Consider the following 25,755-nt stretch of genomic DNA (forward strand, 5'->3'; position numbering starts at 1 on the left):
TCTTTCCATCTGTCCATTATTTTCCATCTACTGTCTTCAATCCATCCATCATTCCATTCATGTATCATAAGTCCATTCATCTACCATCAATCCATTCAAAAATCCATTCACCTACCCATCAATCTATTCATACTCCCATCCATCCATCCATTCTTTAATCCATACCTCTTTCCATCCTTCTGCCTATCCATTTGTCCATCCATATATCAATCCACCCATGCATCCTCTATGCAGCAACATAGTGAAGAGAAAAATATTGGGGCACTAGAGGTCAGTAGCTGAGGATAACAATGCCAGAACTTGGAGATACTTGGTGGATTTTGATAAGTCTTCTAACATCTGTTTGCCTCAGTTTCCACAATTGCAAACAGATTTCATATAATGCATTGTGGAAAAAATAAAATAAGGGGATGCTTATATAAATAACACTAATTGATCATTAGCTGACTACTTCTCTCAGGGATTGTATTTAGAATTTTCCAGTAATCATTTCATTTGGTATTATAGTAACTCCATGATATAGGCTTAATATTCCTTATTTTGTAAATGAAGACAAGAAGGCTACAATTGTCAGAGTAATCTGCCCATTAGAACAGGACTCTAACCCAGGTCAGATGTTTCCTGACCTCAGGACATTCTGGTTTTTACCATCATTGTGTTGCTTCTCTTCTCAGTGCACAGGAAAGGGCCTTTCACACTGAGAAGTTCTGTGAACATGACAGTTATCCCATGAATCCTTTCTCTTTCTCTGTCTTTCCCTCTTATTCCTCCCTCCCTCCCTCTCTTTTTCTATCTCTCTTTCTCTCTCTTTCATAGATACTAACATCTTGCTTATTCAATGAATGTATTTATATATGAATAATCTAAAGTTTGGAGAAATAATTGTTTTAGAACTGTGTCCTTTCCTTCTTTATGAATACATGTAATTGACATCCAAGTATCTTTATTTTACTTTTTTTTTCTCTCTTTTCCTTTTCAGCATTTGGTCAAAATGAGTGTCACGATCCCGGCATTCCTATAAATGGGCGGCGTTTTGGAGACAGGTTTCTGCTTGGGAGTTCTGTTTCTTTCCACTGTGATGATGGATTTGTCAAAACCCAAGGATCTGAGTCTGTCACCTGCATCCTGCAGGATGGGAATGTGGTCTGGAGCTCCACCGTCCCTCGCTGTGAAGGTTGGCCCTGTCCTCTGCCCCCTTTTCCTTGCACTCATGCAGCCTTCTTCAAATGAACATTGAACATTAAGCTTCCCTGGCTGCGGGAACAAAGAGCCATAGCAGTGGCTTAAACAAAGGAAACACATTCCCACTGTTTTATGCATGAAGCTTTCATAGCCCAGGTCACTATTAGCAAAGATTATGACGTCAAATGCACTTGAATGATTGCCATAGGAGAGAACGGATGATACTGGCACACTTGTAGTAATACATAGTTTTGAAAATATACAAACATATAAATAGGAAATACAGAAGACATCTAAGCATTTAAATATGAAATATAAACCTGGAATATGTCCAAGTATTTTAATGTATCTCATAATAATTATCAAAAAACTGAAAAGAGCATCTCACACTAAAATGTGAGCCATGGTAATGAATTTTTCCTGTGTTAATTTTTCTTTTTCTCCATTTAAGTCAACATTTTTGTTGTTGGTGGTGGTTTTTGGAAGTATTAGAGTTCAAATTTAGGCAGGCACTCTACTACTTGAGCTATGCGCCCGGTCCTAACATGTTTTTCTTTTTAATGTGTCAATAGAAAAGAAATCTATGCATTGAGGGTTACTCTCCTATCTGTAATTCTTTCACATGTCATCATCAGACCTGTGAGCTCCACCAAGCCTCAGCAGAGCCAGGCCTAAATATGAGGACTGAGTTTTTAAAGCGTCTCATGGTGGGCAGAGTGGGTGATGTTATGCCACCTGTGACAGGTGCACCTCCAAACTTGCTCGTCATTTTTCTAAGGGACACAGCTAGCTACATCCTAGTCTTTGTCTTGTCTGGCTGTGCTGTAAGTATCCAAGGATGTTCTAATTTCTTGCATAAATTGTTAACACGATTTGGGCAATCATAGGACCAATGGGTAGAAAACTGACACATTGAAGGTCAAGAACACAATAGTAGAGTTTGTATTTTTGCCTATTTTATCACATCTCTTAAACATAAGATTTTTATAGTTTACATTTTATAACATGTTAATAAATAGATATGAAGAAATAAATATCCACACATGGGGTGTTCAAGTGTGTGACATGGAAACTGTTGCATCATCAATCATGTTTGCAGACACTGCTCTAACCAACCATGTCGGTATTGACTTTGAGGCATGAATCATTTCCTGAGAAAGACATTTAAAATAAACTCCAATCTCCATTGTTGTCTGGCCACAATTCCAGCTGTCACTGTGCCCTTTATCCATAGTAGGCTATATAGATGCATTGCAAGCTGCAGGTAAGCACAGACCTTCACAGGACTGGTGGAGCAAAGACCTAGCAAGGGACAGGTGATAAGGAGCATGGGGTCAGGTAGAAGGGGACTATCACCTTAGAAGGAGCATATATTCTCCCATTTTTTTTTCTTTTATTATTCCTATGTGCATACAAGGCTTGGGTCATTTCTCCCCCCTGCACCCACCCCCTCCCTTACCACCCACTCCACCCCCTCCCTCTCCCCCACCAATACCCAGCAGAAACTATTTTGCCCTTATCGCTAATTTTGTTGTAGAGAGAGTATGAGCAATAACAGGAAGGGACAAGGGTTTTTGCTGGTTGAGATAACAACCTATAGGCTCTTAACAAAGAAAATCCTTAACAGAAAGGAAGCCTTACTGGTGAAAGGATGTTTTCCTGCACCCACGATTGAGGGCAAATGCGTCTCAGGGAGGGGAGGTGGACATTCTGATAATATGGCAAACCAGATCAGTGCACCTTCTGGAAAGAAATAAGAATCCCACCCCCACAAGTAAGCAGGCCATGCAGGAAAACAAAGGCAGCAAGGAAGTGAGGAATGCCAGCTGTGAACTTGACATAATGAGGCATGCAGACCCTCTCTTCCCCCTACAGAACACTCCTGTTTATTGTTTTCCTCCAGGATTATTTTTAAAAATCAATTATGTAATTGGCCATAAAGTGAACTCTTACAAATAAGGAATCATATTCTAATTAAAGCATAATGCATAATAAAAATAGAACTACAAGAAAATATCTAAAGTCAAAAGGTCAACTCTAATGAATTGTATGTTAAAGAGAAATTGAAACCTGAAGTCCAATCCTGCCAGGGAAGCATCAGAAGGAAAATCTTTTAGGAAAATTGTGATGCAGTAAACCTGCTATGAGGAGGGAGTTGCATACCATCCAGCATTGAAGAAAAGGATAAAAAATAAAGCTTAATACTTTATATTTTAACGGATAAGAAATAAAGCTTTTACTAAAAAGCTGCAAAAAAAAAGAACAAAAATAAGTTAAAATAGGTAATTCTTGTTCTCACTGCAGGAATGACAGACTTTCAGTACATTAAAAGTGTATCTTTACCTAATAAACTTTGCCATCATTTAAAAAAATTCATTAAAACATTAAACTAACAAAAGTTACATGTTAGAAACAGGAGTCAAAGCTCTTGTTAATACGAGTAACAGACAAACCCTGCTTGATTCTGCTGAAAGAAACCAGGGAGAAGAGAGTTGTAAGATTTTAAGTACATAAAAGAGAAAAGGCATGATTACAAAAATAGAAGTATTACTTTTTATAAAGAATAAAAGTCTCATAATGTAATTTGTTTAAAAAAAAAAAAGTATTGTTTACTGAGCACCAAGCACCTGGGTATGACCCGTGTGGCCTCTGGGCTGGAGGCTTGTTCTGCCTGTAACCTGCTCATGTTTCGGGATAGTCCAGTGATGCACTAAAGATGCAAGTTATTATGGGGGAAAATAGTCATGTCCTAATATATGACCAATGTCAACTCAACACATTCTAAAAGCCATCTAGAAACATAAAATACCAAAAGTAGAAAATTTAAAACTTGGAAAAGAATCAGATATAAATAAAGTACTTTAGAAAATATTTGAGAAAAGACTAAAGATTGAATACTGAAGAAGACACAAGTAACCTAGAGATGCACCTGTGTGTTCTCGATCTTCTGAGGATAAAAGATTTTAGTGCTGTGAATACAAGGACAGGCAACAGAAAAGATAGACTGTCTTCTTATGTAACATTTCATAAATCCAGTATTAATGCATCCCAAATCAGGGAATTTATAGAAAAATGTATGTAATCAAGAAGGAGATATTTTAAAAATACAATGTCAGAAAACCTGTCACTGTAGTTTAAATCCTCAGCAAATCAAAGGAGTGCTTACATCCTAAAAGCTCTGTGAAGATGGAGCTCATGGTTGTTCACCAGTTGTTCTGGGCTTTTCCAAGTAGACTGTGTCTTCTCAGCCACCTTGGGGTTGGATGGAAGTGTGCTAGCTTCTGGCTAACAAGGTATAAGCTTAAGTGACATATTCAACTTCAGGGCCCAAACTTTCAATTGCCCTGCCAGACCTTTTCTATCTTCCAGAGCAACTTGAAGGAAGGAGTTTCCACTCATAGTCCTAGAAGTGGAGCCGTGTGTGCAATGTAGTACCTGATGCAGCTATGAAACTGTGGGGCTGTTGTGACCACAGGATGTCTGTTGAGCTGACTGATACGGCAAAGTTCAGATCATTGAATATTTTAGCATTCAGCTCATTCATAGGCAATATGAAGATTATCGTATCCATTTCACCTGCATAAAATTCTAATGTTTCATAATTGATAAAGACTGTACTGATGAGATAATAGCAGTGTAGGCACATTCCAGAAAGCAAGAGAGAACTAAGGTAGATTTTTTTTTAATCTACAAATGCAAGCAACCTTTTGGCTTTCTATTTATGTGAGATAAGGCATATAACTCATCATGCAGATATAAAAATGGCTCCCATACCTGAAGACATGACTCCTGAAGTAGAGTGCCTGCCTGGCAAACTGAAAGCCTTGAGTTCAGACTGCAGTACCACCACCAGGAATTATGTAAAATGCTTAAAAAAATGTCACATATTATGAAATCCTTGAAGTTCTACACTTGCTATATATTTTTCACATTCAGTAACTTGGATAGTTAACATAAAATAAGTCAAATTAATATGTTGCATTTTGCTTAGGCTCCATTCAAACATGACTTTCTGTATCACTTTAAGAAACAGGAATTAAATTGTTTCTGAATTATAGTCCATAAGTGCGAATTTAGGAACTTAACTAGAAAAACTTTCATGTTAATTAGCAAAAACAAGTTGCTTTTAAGATTACTCCATAAATTAAGCTTTCTTTCAAAAATCAATTTCATGAAAATGGCTGATTTTGTACCACATTTTCTAATTATGGAAGTCAAGCACAGTTTCAGAGATATGGATTCCAGCTTACTTGACAAACTGTCAAGAAAAACAATAACCTGATGCTATCTACTCCCATCATAGCTGTTGAAGCTCTATCTCTTTTGTCTGAGTATAATTATTTGTTCAATAAAACAAATTTTCTTTCAAAAGTTTAAATTTGTGTTTCAATAAATTTTTATTGTATTATATGAACAATTTTGTATACTGCCTTTAAAACATTCAATATTCTATTGCAAAGATTTTCTTATATCAATAAAATTTGAAAACATTGCTTCAAATTTATTTGGGACCTCCCAGTAGATAGATGGTCATAGTCTTCGTAATTCCTTCTTTGTTTTCTGTTACAAATGAAGCTGCCATGGTTATAGCTATAGTCATCTTTTCAGATTTTCCCTAGTACTAAAATCTGGATAAAGTGCTAGAAAAATTTTCATCATTTTGATGAAAATATCCATTTTTTTCTTAGAAGGTCTAAAAGTAATTTTGTTCCAAAAATGATATTTTTTTAAAAAAGAAAAGAAACCTGGGTGAATTTTCATGTGTTTGATGTGCTGAGTTCACAAAGTTGATTACTAATAGCAAAGAAGTTTGAGAAAGAATATACAAACTCTGAAAAGTAAATGTCACCAGGGAGAAGCATGCTCTTAACTGTGCCCTCAAATCTTGACATGCATCATTTAAAAACACCTGTAGATGACATCACTTTACCGAGTGCAAGGAATGTTGCTTTTCAAATGCCCTGTTCATTACCCTGGGTCAGCCTGCCACACAATCCTTCCAAAGGATCAGAGTCAGAGCCTATGCTTACCAAATTTGACTGAAACCTGTTTTATTTTCTACCATTCACCAGCGATTTCATAGGTCATATATAGCAAGTTAATTTAATAAAATGAACGCAGACAGCTCAATGTGAAAAACACATTCGCACCTTGGCAAACTTGTCAGGGTGCCTCCATTGTAGATGGAATTTAACACTTGATCAGAAGATGTTTGTTGGGTTCCAAATGCATGTAAAGACAATGTCATCCACCTCGGTGCCATTGACAATTACATGGGCCATCCATGTTGGCCGTTTAGCAAAGAACACACATGTGGCATTATTGTTATTATTGTATGAACACTGAGAGATCAATGAATGCATGGTTTCCTTGGGAGTAAGTTTTGCTTTAATTCTTGACATCACTGAATTCATGAGGCACAGAGGCAGATGGGCATTTCTGCAGAGAGGCTTCTATGGCATGCCTGCCTGCATGTTTGACCTGACAGATGTGTGTCTTCTTCAGCCCCGTGTGGTGGACATCTGACAGCTTCTAGTGGAGTCATTTTGCCTCCTGGCTGGCCGGGATATTACAAAGATTCTTTAAATTGTGAATGGACCATTGAAGCAGAGTCAGGACATTCTATCAAAATCACATTCGATCGGTAAGAAAGAGCCTTTTCTATCCCTTAGGACGTAAGGCCATAACCACTCCTGTTTTTAATAAATAGATCTTGAAACTCAGAAAAGTACAGCTCTTCATGGTTCCCCAAAGGAACTCACTGAGCAAGGAATGGACAGTGATTTGGTCAGTTCTGTTGTCCTATTCTGCCATATTGTCCTAAGAGTCCACTCGTGTGTGACACAGCCCTGCAGCTGTGTTGGGAGAGGCGTCCTGGGTAACATTTCCTAGTGTGGACCCTGGTGTCTGAGCCTGGATTTGGGACCAGCAGGGAGATAAGTTCTGTGGGTTATTAGATAGCCTCTGGAAGTGACTCCCCATCCCTCCTGAGCCTTGGGGGACATCTCTGGCAGCTCAGAAAAGGCCTCCCAGTTCCTGTCAGGCCGAACAGAGACCAGAGGCAACTGAAGGTTGCAGGGGCAAGGGGGTGAATGCAGGAGCAAATAAGCTGTCTGTCAGCTCCCTACAAGCAGTACCGTCACGGGAGCAGTGTGTGGCTTGCTGTTTGATAATGTATATGGTCATCTATAAAAGGAAGGATGCTATCTGGGCTCTTTATTTATTTATTTATTTATTTATTTATTTATTTATTTATTTTGCAGTACTGGGGCTTGAACTCAGGGCCTACACCTTGAGCCACTCTACCAGCACTTTTTTGTGAAAGGTTTTTTCGAGATAGGGTCTCACGAACTGTTTTCCTGGGCTGGATTTGAACCACGATCCTTCCTGGTCTCTGCCTCCTGAGTAGCTAGGATTGCAGACACGAGCCACCTGTGCCTGGACTATCTGGGCTCTTGTGGTAGATGCTTTTCCATTTATGTCAACATTGAAATGGGTTTGATGACTAAAAACTTAAGTTTTTTAGGAACAAATCATTGCCTACAAAGTCTAAGGAGGCATCACTGGTTACTGTCGCAGCTCAAATTCTTGATAGCATTGTCGTTCTCCAATGGTGACCTCACCTCAGCTAGACAGTGTTGCATTTTCATGTCCAGAATTTCGTAGTGTCTCGAGATGGATGGACCTCATCACGTCCTTTTGCTTTTTCAGTCTCTTTCTAATCATTTATAATATCAATATAGAAAAGATTTTAGTGGGACTTATGCTAGCTTTAGTAATTGTCTCTATCAGAAATTATTGTTCACACCTCTGTTGGGTGATAATTGACAGTAAAATAATCCTTCAAGGCAAAAGTTTGGTTCATGTATATTGGGGAAAGGAATCCTGCAAGTAACAAATCATTTTTAAGAGCTCTATAAATACCAAATAAATTACGTTTTATACTTCCTGGTAATGGGATAAGCTGAAATGAAGCACACCGTAGTCTGCAGCAAAATATTGGATTAAATCATTTAGTGAAAGCAATGACTTTGCATTCTCCTTTGGGGTAACCTGTTAGCACTCCTGTCTCAGTTGCTTGAAAAAAGATACTTACTTGTTATTTTTTCTTAATCTAGTGTTCTCAGTATTATCTCAGTGTGATATTTTGCTAAATTCTATGCTAAGTAACTAATATTTCTTCTGTTTTTAGACATTAGGGATTTTTACCCTAGACAGGGAGCCTGACTCATTAAAGATGGTTTGCATGATATGTTGCTATTCTGCTCCTGGGCCCAGGGCTGACACTGTTGTAAGGGATGTGCTTTAACAAGTGCTGATGCCACTGTCACACAGGTTGCCAAATCATGAAGAGCATCTGGGGTTTTCCTTTCATGAGGCAGTTCTAGAAATCTCATGGCTGTTGAGATACGCACTGAATCAGTCCTATGTGTCACTAAAAAACAACAATGAAAAAAGACAACTTCAGTGGGAATATAGCAATTGTGACTACTTTCACGCTTATCCAGACTTCGGGAATTTGAGTTCAAATATCTGGGACATCATAGAGTCTTTAGAGCAAGTGTTAGGATGATAAAATCAAAGCTAGCACCATCACACTCCAGTGCTCCCGGTTGTGGCTCTGTGGTTCTGCTCCATCAGGGAAGAACATTGAAGAACAGGAAATTATTGTCATTTGCGCTGAGGGGAGTACCCACCATTAATGGTAAACATGGTAGACCTTTGGTTTAGCATCATTTTTAAGGGATTTGTGCAATGACGCTGAGACAGCTCCCTAACCCTCCAGTTAACTTCTCTTCATCAGCCGTACCCAGAGCCCAGCAAGGGGATAATTGTCCAGGTTCCAGAAGAACCTTGGCTCAGTTACTGAGTGAGTCAGAGGCTTATGATACCTAAGTTGCTCCCTGAGAGCGAAGTCAGATGCTTGAAAACCAGGTTAGCTCTTGGAGGACAAAATGGGCCCATTTAGGAAATTATCTCATCTCCTGCAATGGTACTGTCATTGTACCAAAGGGGACCCGAGTGGCTGCAACTTTATAAAAATATAATTGCAGGCCAGATTCAGTGGAAGCACAAGAAAAGTTAAGCACTTTCTGGAAGCTGTTCTAACTTTTCCATCAGTAAAGATTCCTTTGGTTTCAAAACTAGCAACTTGCTCAGTGATACTGCAGTGACCCAAAAGAGCTACTGTGATGTAAAGGGTGTTTTTTTTTTCTTTCTTTCAGGAAAGGTATTTAAATATTGTGGTATGTTTTCAATTCATTCTTCAAGAGATCATTTCACTTCAGGATGTCCATTTCAAAGTCTGATCTTGTTAAATAGGAGAGCAAGAGAAATACTTTGAAAACACATAATCGTTACTAGTTGAGGGTTATCTATCAATCTATCTACCTGTCATCTCTCTATCTACCTACCCACCCATCCATCCATTCATCTGTCCATCCACCCATCTATCTATCTAGCTAACTAGCTAGCTATCATCTCTCTACCTACCCATCCATCCATCTATCCATCCATCCATCCATTCATCTGTCCATCCATCCATCTATCCATCCACCCATTCATCTGTCCATCCATTCATCTGTCTGTCCATCCATCCGTCCATCCATCCATCCATCCATCCATCTATCTATCTATCTATCTATCTATCTATCTATCTACCTACCTACCTACCTACCTACCTACCTACTCATCCAGCCAACCAGCCAGCCAGCCAGCCAGCTAGCTATCTAGCAGTCCTGTCTGTCCTATCTGTCTATCACTATCCTGCTTTACAGTACTTTTGTTTCAGAGCTGAATAATGACTTGTTCGTATCTAACAGGATACAAGACAGAGTACTGTATAAGATGGAGGGGTTTAGAATGTGTTGTTTCTTCCAAAAAAAGTACTGTCCTTGCATAATACATATGCCTAAGTTTTAACATATATAGAGAGAAATTTAAATGTTTTATTCAGATAGATGTACGAGGAGATTTAACTAAAGGAAATTTAACTAATGGATGACCACATTAGGTCAAGTCTGCAAGTTAAGGCTGCTCTGACTGTCTTTTCTGCCCATGTTTTCCAGATTCCAAACAGAAGTCAATTATGACACTCTGGAAGTCAGGGACGGACCAGCCAGCTCCTCCCCGCTGATCGGCGAGTACCATGGCACCCAGGCGCCACAGTTCCTCATCAGCACGGGGAAGCACATGTACCTGCTCTTCACCACAGACAGCAGCCGCTCCAGTGTTGGCTTCCTCATCCACTATGAGAGTAAGTGGTCCCCAAGCCACCCTGGGTGGCCTCTGTGGGGGCCCTAGGATGTGGTGCTTCTCTTCTGTCATATGGACGGAGTCTGTCAGACCACCCTGGGCAATCCTAAGAATTCCCTTATGGGGTGTCTGGGAGGAAGTTCCTTTAACTATACCCATTCATTACTATTATAAAGTAAAATGATAAAACTGGGTTCTTCTATTGCACACGGTAATAATATATTTTTATTATTACAAAAGATACTGGCTGGCCAAAAATGTTACAGGACAACTTCTTAAAATTGGGTGTTCTGAGTGAGCAATGGACAGAGGATTCGTTGCTAGGGTAGCTTGCACAATGTACTAGTATGTATTCGCTGGGTAGAGGGAGGAAGTAAAACCCAGCTAAGCCTTCCCAAATGGCACACAATTGCTAAGAACATGTCAACTGTGAAGATATAATGCACTTGGTTAGCCGGTGGTGTTCAGTAGTCCTTACAGCGTTAGAAGGCTGGTTGTTTTGGTGTCATTCTGTTTACCTCATGCTTACAGGTATTGTGCAGATTTATGTAAGCTGGCTTCAGTGACCTGGGGTGACTGACAGAGCAATCTTCTCTGTCAATTTTCTTTCTTTGAGGCAGTTTGATGCATTTGTAATAAAGTAGTATTTCTATGAGTGTGATCAATGTATTTTTCCTATTTTTTATTGTACAGAGGGCATTCATTGTGACAATTCCAAATAGGCTTTTCTTGTACATTAGTTAGATCACTCCCACCATCTCTCCCTCTTGACCCCTCCCGTCCCCACTTCAAGCAATTACAAGAGGTTTCTTTGTTCTACTTTGTGTAGGTGTATGAAGTCCATCCGCCATATTCCCTCACCTCAATCTCCTTCATTCACCCTCTCCCTCCCACAAGTGCCCCCCGCATATACGGTATGATTTCTGATGCATGGGGCATCTAGAATTCCTTCCCTCTTTTTTGGGAAAGCAGAATGCAGTTCTGTGCCTTCAATGAGACAGGAAGGATGCTTGTGCAGCTAACTTTCTAGTGCTCTGTTAAGCTCCAAGATATTCATCCAGACTTTTATTTTGTGAACTTATAGGGATCTTTCCAGAAAGCCCCAGGCATTTTTTTTTGTGTTCCTCTGGGTTACGGCATTGAAATTGTGTTAGAAAAAAATATTATCCTAGAAGATGTCAGCTTTAACCTTGGCATGCTGTCACCTCGATTTGTTTATTAATTGTATGTGTTTAAAGAGAAAAAGGAAATGGACAACAGCCAGAGACATGGGATCTGGCCTTTCTTACAAGAGAAAACGGGCCAGTCTGGGGCCGGTGTCGCTGCAGTGTTATGGGGCAGAGGAGTTGCAGCTGACAGTTACCCGTGAGCTTTCAAATAAAGCTTCTGCCGAGCACCAGCTCCGAAGTCAGGCACTGTGTCCGTGTGGCCGAGACACCTAAGGGCTCTCTGAGAGCCTCAATTTAGCGGGAGCCTGAAGAACTCGAACGCATCCGCAGGTTGCCGAGTAAGCTGCAGAGTTCTGACCCGGTTCTGGATATGGCGAGTCAGAGAGCCTACTGGGATGAGGCCATAATTCTGATTTCTAATCAGTTCCTGGAGGAGAGGGATGAGGTGGCTTGTGGATGCTGGTGTCATCCGTGTCAGCCCGGGCAGACCAGGACATGCAGGCCCTGGGGAGGAGATCCTGCCATGAGTGGGAAAGGTCAGAGGACAGGGAGAAGGGGACGAGGAAAGGACCCAGGGAGAGGAGCAAGGGACAGAGGAGCACTGCCAAACCCGTACTTATGGGCAGTTCCGAGGACTGTGTGAGGACACGCTCTGAAATCAGTGTGCAGCCTGAGAAAAGAATCACCTTTGCACATTTGGCAACTCCTCAAGGACTGGATGCCCACAATCCATGGGTGACTTCTGTTGGATTATTTATGCCATTTAAAAATAGCATAAGACTCATCACTCCTTTGTCTCAGATCACACGTGATTGACACTGTCCTGGCTTTACAAAGTTGTTAATGACCCTCTTTACGCCCACATGGTCCGTGGCCTTCCACTGAAAAGACACAAAGCATTGCACAAGTACAGCTACAGGTGCTCGTGACTGTAATGTAATGTGACCCCACTTGTCAGAAGCTCTCTCTGAATTCCATGGCAGAGGGTCAAAGTCATGTTTTGAAGGTTCTGCGAAAGTCACATCTAACACTGGCTCTGTGTTGCACGCTGAGCGTGGCGAAGGGAGCCCTTCTAACTGTGTCAATGACAGTTGCTTTGGCCTTGCTTTAGTCTTCGTAAGTGACATGGGATTGTTTCCTTATACAGTAGCACTCGATTTATCCTTCCAGAGCAATTATTTGCTTTGCGGGTCTTTTTGATATTTGAATAACAGCTTTAAAATGCTGTCATTTTATAGGGATTGTAAAAATAAGTCTAACTCTCAAGTGTACAGAGATTTTCCCACTTAATTTTGTAGCAGTATTTGGAACTTTTTATAAAAGTATCTTTTTAACCAAACTTGAAGAATAAAGAAAGACAACCAGACATAAGTGTGCACATCCTACTGGGGAATTCGTGCATTGTGTGATCTGAAGAAGTGCTGTGCAGGTGAAGGAGTGTATTTTGTGCACACATGCATGGCACATGTGTGCATCCGTTTCGCTGAAATTCATTGACCAGAAGGAGAAACTGGTCAGGATGTGGTGCTAGCGATGCACCATAATTGGAAGAGCACGTGCACACACACTAACACATGCCGATGACACACGAACTCACATGTACACTGGAGAAAGGGAGAGCGAGGAGGGAGTCAGGGAAAGACTCAGGCTGGAGCTCAGTAAGTAACATGTCCAACTTGCTTAACCTCTTGGCCTGTTCTCTCGTCTGTATGAGAGCTGCAAACCTCTATCTTAAAACCTCCAGGAGGCTGTGAACATGAGGACCATACAGGCATCAAATAAATGACCCTCAGTAAATCTCATTGCTCCCTTGAACTAGTCTTTTATAAAGATCGACAGCTTACACAGCCCTGCTTATATCAAATGTACATTCAAGTAAGCATACACAGGTTAATTTCCAAGTAATCATCTTCCTTTTTTCACTAAATAGCGCACTTGGTGTTACCTGTTTTACAAAGGCCAAATGAAAGGAAGCATATTTATGCCATTTGCTTGCTTTAGGTTTTGGCTAAAAACTAGTTGGAGCAAAATATAAACATAATTCTGTTTCCATAAATCCACCAATACCATTTGTCTTGTGCTGACAGGATGGAGAACGGACAGAAGAGAAATGCTCCATGGCTCTCATAAAGGCACCGTGACCATCAGAGTAAATTTTTAAGGGTCATCATCCTACTGGGGGATGTCACCCACTTTGAGATGTCATATTTTCTTTCCCCACTGTCACCTTGCCTGGGATTCCTGAGCCTGTCCTGCTTCATGGGAACTGACAATTCAGTCTTTTACTGTAATTCCACCCTGCAGCAGTCAGTCCTTCCTCACACACTCTCCATTTTGACAATTAGTAAGGCAAAGGAGTGCAATGTTTGCATGTTTCACAACTCAGTGTCAGTGCAATTACTTCTTCAAAACACATGAATAAATAAATCATATAGCAATGGTAGTACTGACCATCACCTTCTTCAGGTGTCCATGAAGAACTCTCCTTGTAAAGTTCTAAGCATTGTTTTCCTCTGATAGATTTCATCTTTCTCCACTGCCATTTTTGTATGGAAAAAGGTTTTATTAGAACTTACAAATTTCATGATAAACACTATTCACTAATATGTTACTGTCAGATTGTATAAAACAGTAATTGCTCTGATTATTTCCCACTGCAGTACAGTGAGGACATTGTTGTTTGGTGACCATGGGAAACCATTTAAAGGAATGGATTTTGTGAGTTTCTTAAAAACCTGGAGACAAATCATTCTCTTTATCTACCTCCTTTGGAGGAATTTCTTGTCCCTATCTTGATGCTATAGAACCCATCAGCCAGCATTATGGGGCCACTGTGTACAGGGCTCAAGATACATGTAGAATAGAGGGTGAATAATGTCAAAAATGCTGCCTTAGAAAGTGGTTTTGTGCATGCTGGGGGGAAGAGAGAAGAGAGAAGGAGAGGTAGGGGGAGTGAGAGGGAGACAGGATCAGAGAAGGGGGTGGACTTCAGGCCAAATGTCACCCATGCTGCTCTGCCATTCATAGCCTCCTGTAGGATGCAAGGGTTGTTTGGAGCACTTGATGTCTGGAAATGTTGACAACTGTGTCTTGTGTATGGTAATGGGCACTTGTCCATTTTTAAGGACTTAGAATGACCATTCAAGAAAAAATTCTTTTTTTTTTTTTTTTTTTTTGTGGGATAGCAAGTTGTTTTTATTTATTTTTTTTTCATTTTTCTTTTATTATTCATATGTGCATACAAGGCTTGGTTTATTTCTCCCCCCTGCCCCCACCCCCTCCCTTACCACCCACTCCACCCCCTCCCGCTCCCCCCCTCAATACCCAGCAGAAACTATTTTACCCTTATCTCTAATTTTGTTGTAGAGAGAGTATAAGCAATAATAGGAAGGAACAAGGGGTTTTGCTGGTTGAGATAAAGATAGCTATACAGGGCATTGACTCACATTGATTTCCTGTGCGTGGGTGTTACCTTCTAGGTTAATTCTTTTTGATCTAACCTTTTCTCTAGTACCTGTTCCCCTTTTCCTATTGGCCTCAGTTGCTTTTAAGGTATCTGCTTTAGTTTCTCTGCGTTGAGGGCAACAAATGTAATGCTAAATATTTTTTTCACTTTGCCTCTTTTTCTTTTCATTGTTCAACTGTTCAAGCACAGTTCTATCCATGTGACAGGATTTTTCCCAGTTTTAGCCCTTAAGTTAGAGGCATCATCCTACAAAGCACAGATTCTTTTCTTTTCAATGCTGAACCTGTACAAGTTCAGGGAGCTCCCCAAACCACTGTTGGATTTACCAATTTGTGAGAAGGAGTCAAAGAACTGTCTGACCTTTAGGATACTCACAGTCATACTTATGGGGAGAAGATATCAGACAGAAGAAGCCAAAAGCAGGAACACACAAGGTGGAATGAGAGAAGGATGCAAACTCAGAGCCCGAGTGTTTTGAGCACAGCATCCTATGCACTGGAGAAGCCTTGTCAAGCTCGCTGTGCAGAGTTTTATCGGTGTTTCAGGATGTAGACATGAGTGATTAGATCATTGTCCACGTGCCTCCTCCCTACAGGTTGGACTGGAATCAAGTTGCCCTATAGGCTCAAGAGAATAACAAGATACGCCCAACACTCAACTAACACCACAGGCTTAAGGCTTGACTTGTACCACCTAGGTCTCCCTTCATCACGTCCACTTTTTGTTGGTGATTCAGCCGTTCTACCTCGTTTCCCTGCTCTGTGGTTGGTTCTGCTATGCTGATAAAGCATGTTATTAGTTATTATTTCTCACATTTGACGGAAGGAGGGGAGTTGTAATTGTAAATCACATCACCAAGCTGGTAAAATGTAGGTAATGGTCAGAAATAACATCTCAGGAGAACACTGTGGGGGACTTAAAAGTCTGAGGGTTGGCAAAAGTTTATGATATTTAATTAAAATCTCAGATCATAAGTCATATTCAGAATCTCACTGAGTGAGATAAAGGGTGACGTCTACTCTATTTCTTTGTGTATGTCAGCATTGCTTTATTCTTTTCTTATCTTTTAAAATACATGCTATTTTAGAAAAGAGAGAAGTCTGAAACAGCACAGAAACCCTGACAATGATATGACCTAGTACTTAACTTTATGTAGTACTCTCCTCTTCTCATCTTTCTGCTTAGGCTAATCATGGCCCTCTCCAAAGTGGCTGACTCAAGTGAAGATTTTTAAATTGTAAGGATTTATGGAATGTAGTTTTAGAAAATCAGCTCTAATGTGGTTTTGCATTAGATGTGTCTGTGCCTGAGTGCACTTGTGCATCTCTACAAGTGTTACAATATGACTCCCCAAATCTAATCAGAACATAAAACATGGAAAAAAGAGGAAATGAGCAGGGACAGAGCTAGAAAACAGGAAAAGAAAACCCTTAGACTTCATTTAACAGTTCATTGGGTTTGCCTATGAAGAAAAGCAAAATTCAAAGCTGTCTTTGAATTATGCAAGGTTGTACTCTTTATGTATCATTGGGAAGAAGGCATAACCATGAAATTCTCTAAATTGAAAAACAGGGTCAAATATTTGAAGAAATAGTGGTTTTTGACATTGATGGATTATTAAAAATTCAACAAACAACTCAATAATTGATTATCCACTTGGATAATTTCCCGGGCCTGATTACATGCAATAATAACTTATAATTTGACACAGGGACATTTTTTTTCTTTCAATTGAGCAGAAAGACCTTCCATAATGCATTTCCATGCCCCTAGGTGTGACTCTTGAATCAGACTCCTGCCTTGACCCAGGCATCCCAGTGAACGGCCATCGGCACGGTAGTAACTTTGGCATCAGGTCCACAGTGACATTCAGCTGTGACCCTGGATACACCCTGAGTGATGACGAGCCCCTCCTCTGTGAAAGAAGCCACCAATGGAACCATGCACTGCCCAGCTGTGATGGTAGGTGGACCACCATGCAGACACACAGACACCAAGAGCAATTCTCAGCTCTCGAGGTGTTGTGCACAGTCCATGGGATGGGAGAGGGTGACTGAAGTGTGATTTCTCTTTGAAAAGTTGTATACCTTAAAACATGGCGCACCTGAAGATTACCCACCATATTTTCACTACTAAGTAAATTGGGATTAGAAATACAGAATAAAAATATTATAAGCCATTCTTCAATGTTACCTCCAAACATCAAAACTTAGAGAAGTTAGTTATATGTGTAATTTTTACAGATAGCATTTGTTGCAGTTGGCATCAGGGAAAATGTCCTCACTTTGCACATTCCAACAGTCAGGCCTGATTCTCCTCTGACCTGGATCTAAGCGCAAATGTCCTCTAAGTCCCCCAGCTTGCCTCAGTTCCCTCTGATTCTCTTCCAGAACCCCACCCCTCCCCCACTAGGCCACAAAGACCCAAGATCCTCGGTGGGTCTTTGTGTGGACACACATCTAGTCACTACTCAGATCTGCTCTTGGAAATCTCAAAAAGGAATAACAACCTTTTTTTTATTATTATTATTCATACATGCATACAAGGCTTGGTTCATTTCTCCCCCCTGCCCCCACCCCCTCCCTTACCACCCACTCCCCCTGTCCCTCTCCCCCCTCTCAATACCCAGCAGAAACTATTTTGCCCTTATTTCTAATTTTGTTGTAGAGAGAGTATAAGCAATAATAGGAAGGAACAAGGGTTTTTGCTGGTTGAGATAAGGATAGCTATACAGGGCATTGACTCACATTGATTTCCTGTGCGTGGGTGTTACCTTCTAGGTTAATTCTTTTTGATCTAACCTTTTCTCTAGTTCCTGGTCCCCTTTTCCTATTGGCCTCAGTTGCTTTTAAGGTATCTGCTTTAGTTTCTCTGCGTTGAGGGCAACAAATGCTAGCTAATTTTTTAGGTGTCTTACCTATCCTCACCCCTTCCCTGTGTGCTCTCGCTTTTATCATGTGCTCATAGTCCAATCCCCTTGTTGTGTTTGCCCTTGATCTAATGTCCACATATGAGGGAGAACATATGATTTTTGGTCTTTTGGGCCAGGCTAACCTCACTCAGAATGATGTTCTCCAATTCCATCCGTTTACCAGCGAATGATAACATTTCATTCTTCTTCATGGCTGCATAGAATTCCATTGTGTATAGATACCACATTTTCTTAATCCATTCGTCAGTGGTGGGGCATCTTGGCTGTTTCCATAACTTGGCTATTGTGAATAGTGCCGCAATAAACATGGATGTGCAGGTGCCTCTGGAGTAACAGTCTTTTGGGTATATCCCCAAGAGTGGTATTGCTGGATCGAATGGTAGATCAATGTTTAGCTTTTTAAGTAGCCTCCAAATTTTTTTCCAGAGTGGTTGTACTAGTTTACATTCCCACCAACAGTGTAAGAGGGTTCCTTTTTCCCCACATCCTCGCCAACACCTGTTGGTGGTGGTGTTGCTGATGATGGCTATTCTAACAGGGCTGAGGTGGAATCTTAGTGTGGTTTTAATTTGCATTTCCTTTATTGCTAGAGATGGTGAGCATTTTTTCATGTGTTTTCTGGCCATTTGAATTTCTTCTTTTGAGAAAGTTCTGTTTAGTTCACTTGCCCATTTCTTTATTGGTTCATTAGTTTTGGGAGAATTTAGTTTTTTAAGTTCCCTATATATTCTGGTTATCAGTCCTTTGTCTGATGTATAGTTGGCAAATATTTTCTCCCACTCTGCGGGTGTTCTCTTCAGTTTAGAGACCACTTCTTTTGATGAACAGAAGCTTTTTAGTTTTATGAGGTCCCATTTATCTATGCTATCTCTTATTTGCTGTGCTGCTGGGGTTTCATTGAGAAAGTTCTTACCTATACCTACTAACTCCAGAGTATTTCCTACTCTTTCCTGTATCAACTTAAGAGTTTGGGGTCTGATATTAAGATCCTTGATCCATTTTGAGTTAATCTTGGTATAGGGTGATATACATGGATCTAGTTTCAGTTTTTTGCAGACTGCTAACCAGTTTTCCCAGCAGTTTTTATTGAAGAAGCTGCTATTTCTCCATTGTATATTTTTAGCTCCTCTGTCAAAGATAAGTTGGTTATAGTTCTGTGGCTTCATATCTGGGTCCTCTATTCTGTTCCACTGGTCTTCATGTCTGTTTTTGTGCCAGTACCATGCTGTTTTTATTGTTATTGCTTTGTAATATAGTTTGAAGTCAGGTATTGTGATACCTCCTGCATTGTTCTTTTGACTAAGTATTGTCTTGGCTATTCGTGGTCTCTTGTGTTTCCATATAAATTTAACAGTAGATTTTTCAATCTCTTTAATGAATGTCATTGGAATTTTGATGGGAATTGCATTAAACATGTAGATTACTTTGGGGAGTATAGACATTTTTACTATGTTGATTCTACCAATCCATGAGCATGGGAGGTCTCTCCACTTTCTATAGTCTTCCTCAATCTCTTTCTTCAGAAGTGTATAGTTTTCCTTGTAGAGGTCTTTCACATCTTTTGTTAGGTTTACACCTAGGTATTTGATTTTTTTTTTGAGGCTATTGTAAATGGAATTGTTTTCATACATTCTTTTTCAGTTTGCTTATTGTTAGTGTATAGAAATGCTAATGATTTTTCTAGGTTGATTTTGTATCCTGCTACCTTGCTGTAGCTATTGATGATGTCTAGAAGCTTCTGAGTAGAGTTTTTTGGGTCTTTAAGGTATAGGATCATGTCGTCTGCAAATAGGGATATTTTGACAGTTTCTTTACCTATTTGTATTCCTTTTATTCCTTCTTCTTGCCTAATTGCTCTGGCTAGGATTTCCAGTACTATGTTGAATAGGAGTGGAGATAGTGGGCATCCTTGTCTGGTTCCTGATTTTAGAGGGAATGGTTTTAGTTTTTCTCCGTTAAGTATAATGCTGGCTGTAGGTTTGTCATATATAGCTTGTATAATGTTGAGGAACTTTCCTTCTATTCCTAGTTTTCTTAGAGCTTTTATCATGAAATGGTGTTGGATCTTATCAAAGGCCTTTTCTGCATCTACTGAGATGATCAAGTGGTTTTTGTATTTGCTAGGAATAGCAACCTTGATTACTGATTATAATTGGATGGCTCAGCCTTATACTAAAAGTTAGATAAATATGTTACTTGTGATCATTTGTAAAAAAAAAATAATAATTCAGTCATTTGCTTTTAGTCATGAGTATAACTCCATGATAACATGGTTTCTATAGAAAAAATAAATGGAAATCAAATGTATAAATGGAAATTATACACACACATGTAATTTCCATAGTATTATTTTTGCAGCATTATACGTACATTCATTAGCCACCCTGACTTCTTTGAAATAATGCATGCAAATAACAGGGTTTACTGAACAACTATGCTTAGCTTCGGAACACTCAAAATCTTTTACCTTTGTCATAAAATACTACCCCAGACAATAGTGGGTGCTTGCAAAGTGCAGGTGGAAAGCATGTGTGGGTGGAGGCTGTCTCAGGAGGCAGAAAAGTGCACAAAGCCAGCAGGGAGGGCACACTGGACTCTGGACAGGAGCAGATTGCTCTGTATCTGTGGGACCCTTCAGTCCATGGGCATAGAGGAAGGGCAAACTGACTTGAGTCTTGAAACATGCAAGGTAGGGTAAGCCCACCAGGTGCATCTTCTTCTACCTTCTTAATAAGCATCTGAAAGACATTTTGTGCAAAAGGCAGCTGAACTTATAGGTTATAATTCTAGTGTTGCCTTGATCTAACATCAATCCATTTGCCCAGGAAAGACTTTGTAAGCCAAATCCTTTAAGCCAAATGCAAGTCAAAATCCTAAGGAGACATCATCTCACATCTGTTAGCATGGTTATTATCAAAGAGTCAAAAAGATGACAGGCTAGCAAGGCTGGAGAGAAAAGGGAGGTCTTGCTCATTGATGGTGGCACCATACATTGGCATAGTCTCTGCTGAAAACAGTATGGAGCTTTCTCAGTAAACTAACAACTGAACTCATATGTGATTCAGGAATCCTACTAAGGACATATGCAAAGGAAAAGAGCTGTGTGTGGTGAAGAGATGCCCATGTTCGCTGCAGCAGTGTTCACAGCACTCAAAGCTAAGTAACTGAGGACAGATGAATGGAGAAGGATGTCATGCATATTCACAAGGGGAATGCTATGCGGTCCTTAGAGACCATGAAAGCCTGTTGTTTGCAGCATCGTGGATGAATTTATGTGAAAAGGCAATTCATAAATGTCCAGCTTTCTGGAGATTGTAGTCATGGCTCGCTGTTTTCACTTAACTCCCAGAATCATTCTTCATGCCCTTTAAGTCTCAGGCAACCTCTTTAATCTCATGGGTTTTTATTGCAACAAACCATACATCAATAGGATATTTAAACCTTTAAACGCATAGTTCTCAGAAGGGAAAAATAAATTAATTATAATATTTTATATCACCATGAAAAAGGTAAATCCTGTCCAGTGTCTCTCACATCTGCACAGTACTGCTTCAGTTTGTTTTTAATACTGACATTTTAGAACACTCAAGTTCTGAAGTTTGGAATAAATTGCCCTCATTTTATTTGGTAGAGGAGGAATGCAAGGAAAACTAGAAATTTTTCTCATGAAATAAATATTTTTGTAAACTGTTTAGTCTCCCCACAAGCAGATTGTCCCCCCAGCCGTGCAGTTAAATGTTATAATCCAACCCCACTGGGAGAGAAAAGACATTATCAACATCACATGAATAAGTAAGTACTTTCTCAGATACTAGAAAAATGGCCAAGAATTGGATAATGGAAAGGAACTTACAACCTGGGGTCCCAGAAGGCCTGGGAGGCAGCTTTCAAGATGAGGTTGCTGGGAAGAGATAGAACTCGGAGAGGAGAACTGGTGTAGATAGAGACATGGAGGCAAAAGAGGCTTTGTGGATTTGGGGGTTAGAAATTAATTTGCTGAGGGCTGAGAGAGAAAAGCAGCTCAAAGTGTTTACCCCTAGTTGTCTGGAGCAGATACTCATAGCACAGAGCTCAGAATCCCATAGTGGGTCCCCAAAGTCTTTGAGGAGTGGGGATGAGAATACACCAGGCTTGGAACCTTGTTCTGTGGACCTGGGCAGCTCTACTTTACCACCACCCTCGGAGGATAATATATTACTTGTGAGAACATGCCTGTGATATACATAAATGGGTAAATGAATGAATGCAATCCATGATGCCCACAGAACATTGAAATGGAAAGTAGCCTCATTACAGCTTTGCTCTAAATAGAACCCTATTTAAGGCAAGAAAAGGAAATGGTAGAGAAAGAAAAAAAGAGAAGTCAGGCATCGGAGTGTCTTTCCATGTAATCTCTTTGATGAAGAATGAAGTATAGGACCTTGGAGATCAATTAGATAAAATAGACTGAAATATACCAGTTAAAGAAATAGAACCCAAACCTAAAGCTGGGGATATGGAGTGCTTGCCTAGCATACAAGGGTTCCATCTATAGCTCCCACCCCCAAGAAAGAGAGGAAGGAAGAGAGGGAAGGGAAGGGAAAGGAAGAGAGGGGAGGGGAGGGGCGGGGAAGGGAAGGGAAGAGAAGGAGGGAGAGAAGAAAGGAAAGAAAGGAAGGAAAGGGAGGGAGGAATGGAAGGAAAGGGAGGGAGAGAAAGAAGGAAGGAGGGAAGAAAGGAAGGGAAGGAAGGGAATAAAGGAAAGGGAGGGAGGGAAGGAAGGAGGAACGGGAGGGAAGGAAGGGAGGGAGGGAGGAAGAGAAAGGAAGGGAGAGAGGGAGGGAGGGAGGGAAAGAAAGACAAAAGAAGGAAAGGAAGCAAGAGAGAAAGAAAGGAGTAGGGGAAATAGAAGTGGAAGTACTACCATGAGGCTTTGGTAGTAGAGGTACAGAAGAGAGAGATGACACCGTCAGCCAGCAGGTGTTGGAAGTTCAGTTCTATTCTGGTGAGAGAAAGAGGTCCGTGTTTAGAATGCTGGGTTTCAGGTGGTGTGGACACTGTGGAGGTCAATGTTACCCACCAGGGACAAAGCATCGCTGTCCCCTGTGGTTCTTCCCTCCCACAACCACCTCTCCCGGAAGACGACTGTGGCCTATGGGTCTCTGTTGAACTCTAGAGTTCCATCATTCCAGGCAAACAGACACTTAATCAGAAACTTGGTAAATCCCATTTCTTGATTCTAGGAACCCATACCTGACTCTGCACATTCAATTTATTAGAAGACTCTGGGCTATGTCTTGGGAGGCGATGGGGTGGAGGGAAGGGTAGAGATGATGGAACAGCAGCAGCCACAGCATCCAGAAGAGGTTTGTTGGCCTTTCTGGGAAGATCAGTGGGAAGCCAAGGGTCCTGGAATGAAGAGTCCATATAAGGCCCAGCAGACAACACCTTGCAGAGCAGTGAGGTAACAGTGAGGCCATCTGAACTCTGTGTTCCCAGTCTCCACTATCCTGGGTGTGGGTCTCCCATGGACCTGCATCCATCTCTTTGTCACCCAACTAGAGAATCACAGTCTAGTCACCTAGGCTTGCTTTGAGTTTTGGGCACAATTGACATTCTTGTTTTTAGAGTAATTCATACCTAGTCATCTGTATTTTGAAACAAATTATTTGCTTTTCCTAGTAGAATGTAAACTGTGGAACTCCTGGAACTCCTCTGAACAGTCATTTTGTACACATGAGAGATAAAAGTGTTTGGAAGACAATAGCCTATTCTTCTGTAACTAATTTTGAGTAGAAGGCAGGGAAGATGAAAGGTTCTGAGTTGATGCTAGAGCAGAACTTGTGCCATGATGGGGAAACTCACCTCAACTCACCAGGGAAAGATCTCACCATTTTCCCTCTCCGCCCTTGACCCATTTCTGCATATTTTAGTCCTCCATCCAAGGGATTCCTGATAGAATGTATCTGGGCCCTGGATGTAGGCAGGTAATATAAATAGAAAAGTAAGATTTGAGAAATTACAGCCTTAAGGGAAGCAAAAGTAAAATTTTACTATATTTTTATCACCACCCAGAAAAGATTGCACAGAGGGTAAAGAAATAGATTCATGTAATTCAAATTATATGCAGCTAAATTTGTAGGTACCTCAGAAAGGTGGACATGTCCATCTGTGAATATACCCACGTGGATGCTAAAAATGTAAGTCAGGTATTTTATTTCACTTGCTGGTCTCCTCTCTTCAGTTCTACATGAGGATGTCAATCCAATTCTCTGTACATCAGATTCCCTTTTTCTTAAAAGATGTGGACTTTCTGCACAGTTACTTTATTCAAAATCTCCATCATGGTGACTTTGGGCTGGATTTGCATCCAGATGATCTAAATAAATCTCACAGCTTCTTCACCTGTGACATTCTCTACAATGTACCTGAGGTGGAATCCTCCGTATCTGATTAAAGAGCTCTAGGTTCTGTGCTGTGTGAATGGAGCACCTTCTGTCTCAGGCCTTTCCCCAATAACGATCATGTGTTTCTCTGGCTGATGTTAGGATGCAGTGTGAAATTGAGAATTATGGGTTATATCATCTTTAAATACAGTTGGATAAAGCATTTGTTTTTATCAGTTTATATAAGATAGGCAGATTTTAGGATATCTACACCTGGCAAATTTGGATATATGATGTCTCAATTTTATGTAAAATGTTTTAATTCCTATAGATAAATCCTTCATAAAATTCTTGAAGACTTAATGTACTAATTGATCCCAATCCCATCATAGACAAATAAAAAGTTACCCCAATGTAGCCACAATGGCAGGACTCTAGACACTGATTTTCTTCCTCTGCACAGCCACCCTGCTTCAGTTTCCTTCTGGAATCTTCTTGTCCCCCTGAACTGTTCTTGCTGGAACCGCCTGGGTATTACCTTCCTATTTATGACCATGGTCGCCATGTTGGAGGCTCATCTAACAATGCTGTTTCCTCTGTCCATTGGCCAGTGGCTGTCGTGGAACCCAGATTAGTCTATCCTATCACAATGTCAGTCCTTCTACATGGATGTCCAGTAAGCACTGAGCATCATCTGTCACTCGGGAGAAAGGTCTACCAGCTTTACTTTCAAACTACAGCCAGGTTCTGACCCTGTCTCAGCAGCCGTTGCCAATGTCCTTGTCATCTGACTGCTTTCCACCCCACCTCCCTGTGTCTCACAAAGCAGCCTCTTGACGGATTTGAAAGCAAAGTAGCTCGTGTCACTTTCTAAGCAGAGCCCTGGTCTGCTTCAGAGAAATGCCAGCTCCCTTGCATCGACCTTTGAAGCCAGGCTGGACCTCCCCTCAATAAACAGTCTGCAGCTAACTCCTTGACCTCTCGCTTCACCCTCGCTTCCCACCACACTGGCTTAGGGCATTTGTCCTTGCTGGATTTTCCCCAAGCCTCTGAAGTCCATCTTTGTAGACCCCTTCCAAATGCTGCCTTCTGACCACCTGTCGCAGTGGCCACAGTCCTGCACAAGTAGTAGGGCAGCCTAGCTCTCATTGTGCTTGATTTTATCCACATTCGCCCTCCTCCCACATGGCCATCTGCTTTTACATCGTGCTGCAGGTTCCACTTCATCTTTTCAAGCACAGCGTGTACTCTACGAGCACAGATATTTCTGTTTTGTTTATTATCTCTTCTGGCACCCAGAACAGTGCAGATTCTCAGTTATTATTTGTTGGGTAAATTAATTTTATGTTTAATGATACTTTCTTTCACAGTGAATGTAGTGAATGC

At 40.7% G+C, this 25,755-nt stretch overlaps 1 protein-coding gene across 2 annotated transcripts in view; it reads left to right on the forward strand.

Moving 5' to 3' along the window:
* The window catches only part of Csmd1 (CUB and Sushi multiple domains 1), a 1,661,894-nt gene that overhangs the window by 1,309,847 nt on the left and 326,292 nt on the right, over positions 1 to 25,755 (forward strand). For both annotated transcript variants that reach the window (XM_074055299.1, XM_074055300.1), the window contains exons 15-18: positions 980 to 1,174; positions 6,688 to 6,826; positions 10,251 to 10,438; positions 16,846 to 17,034. In XM_074055299.1, the coding sequence (XP_073911400.1) occupies positions 980 to 1,174; positions 6,688 to 6,826; positions 10,251 to 10,438; positions 16,846 to 17,034 (711 nt within the window). The remainder of the gene's footprint in view (positions 1 to 979; positions 1,175 to 6,687; positions 6,827 to 10,250; positions 10,439 to 16,845; positions 17,035 to 25,755) is intronic.

This window comes from Castor canadensis, chromosome 14, assembly GCF_047511655.1.
Source record: "Castor canadensis chromosome 14, mCasCan1.hap1v2, whole genome shotgun sequence".
Classification (NCBI taxonomy): domain Eukaryota; kingdom Metazoa; phylum Chordata; class Mammalia; order Rodentia; family Castoridae; genus Castor; species Castor canadensis.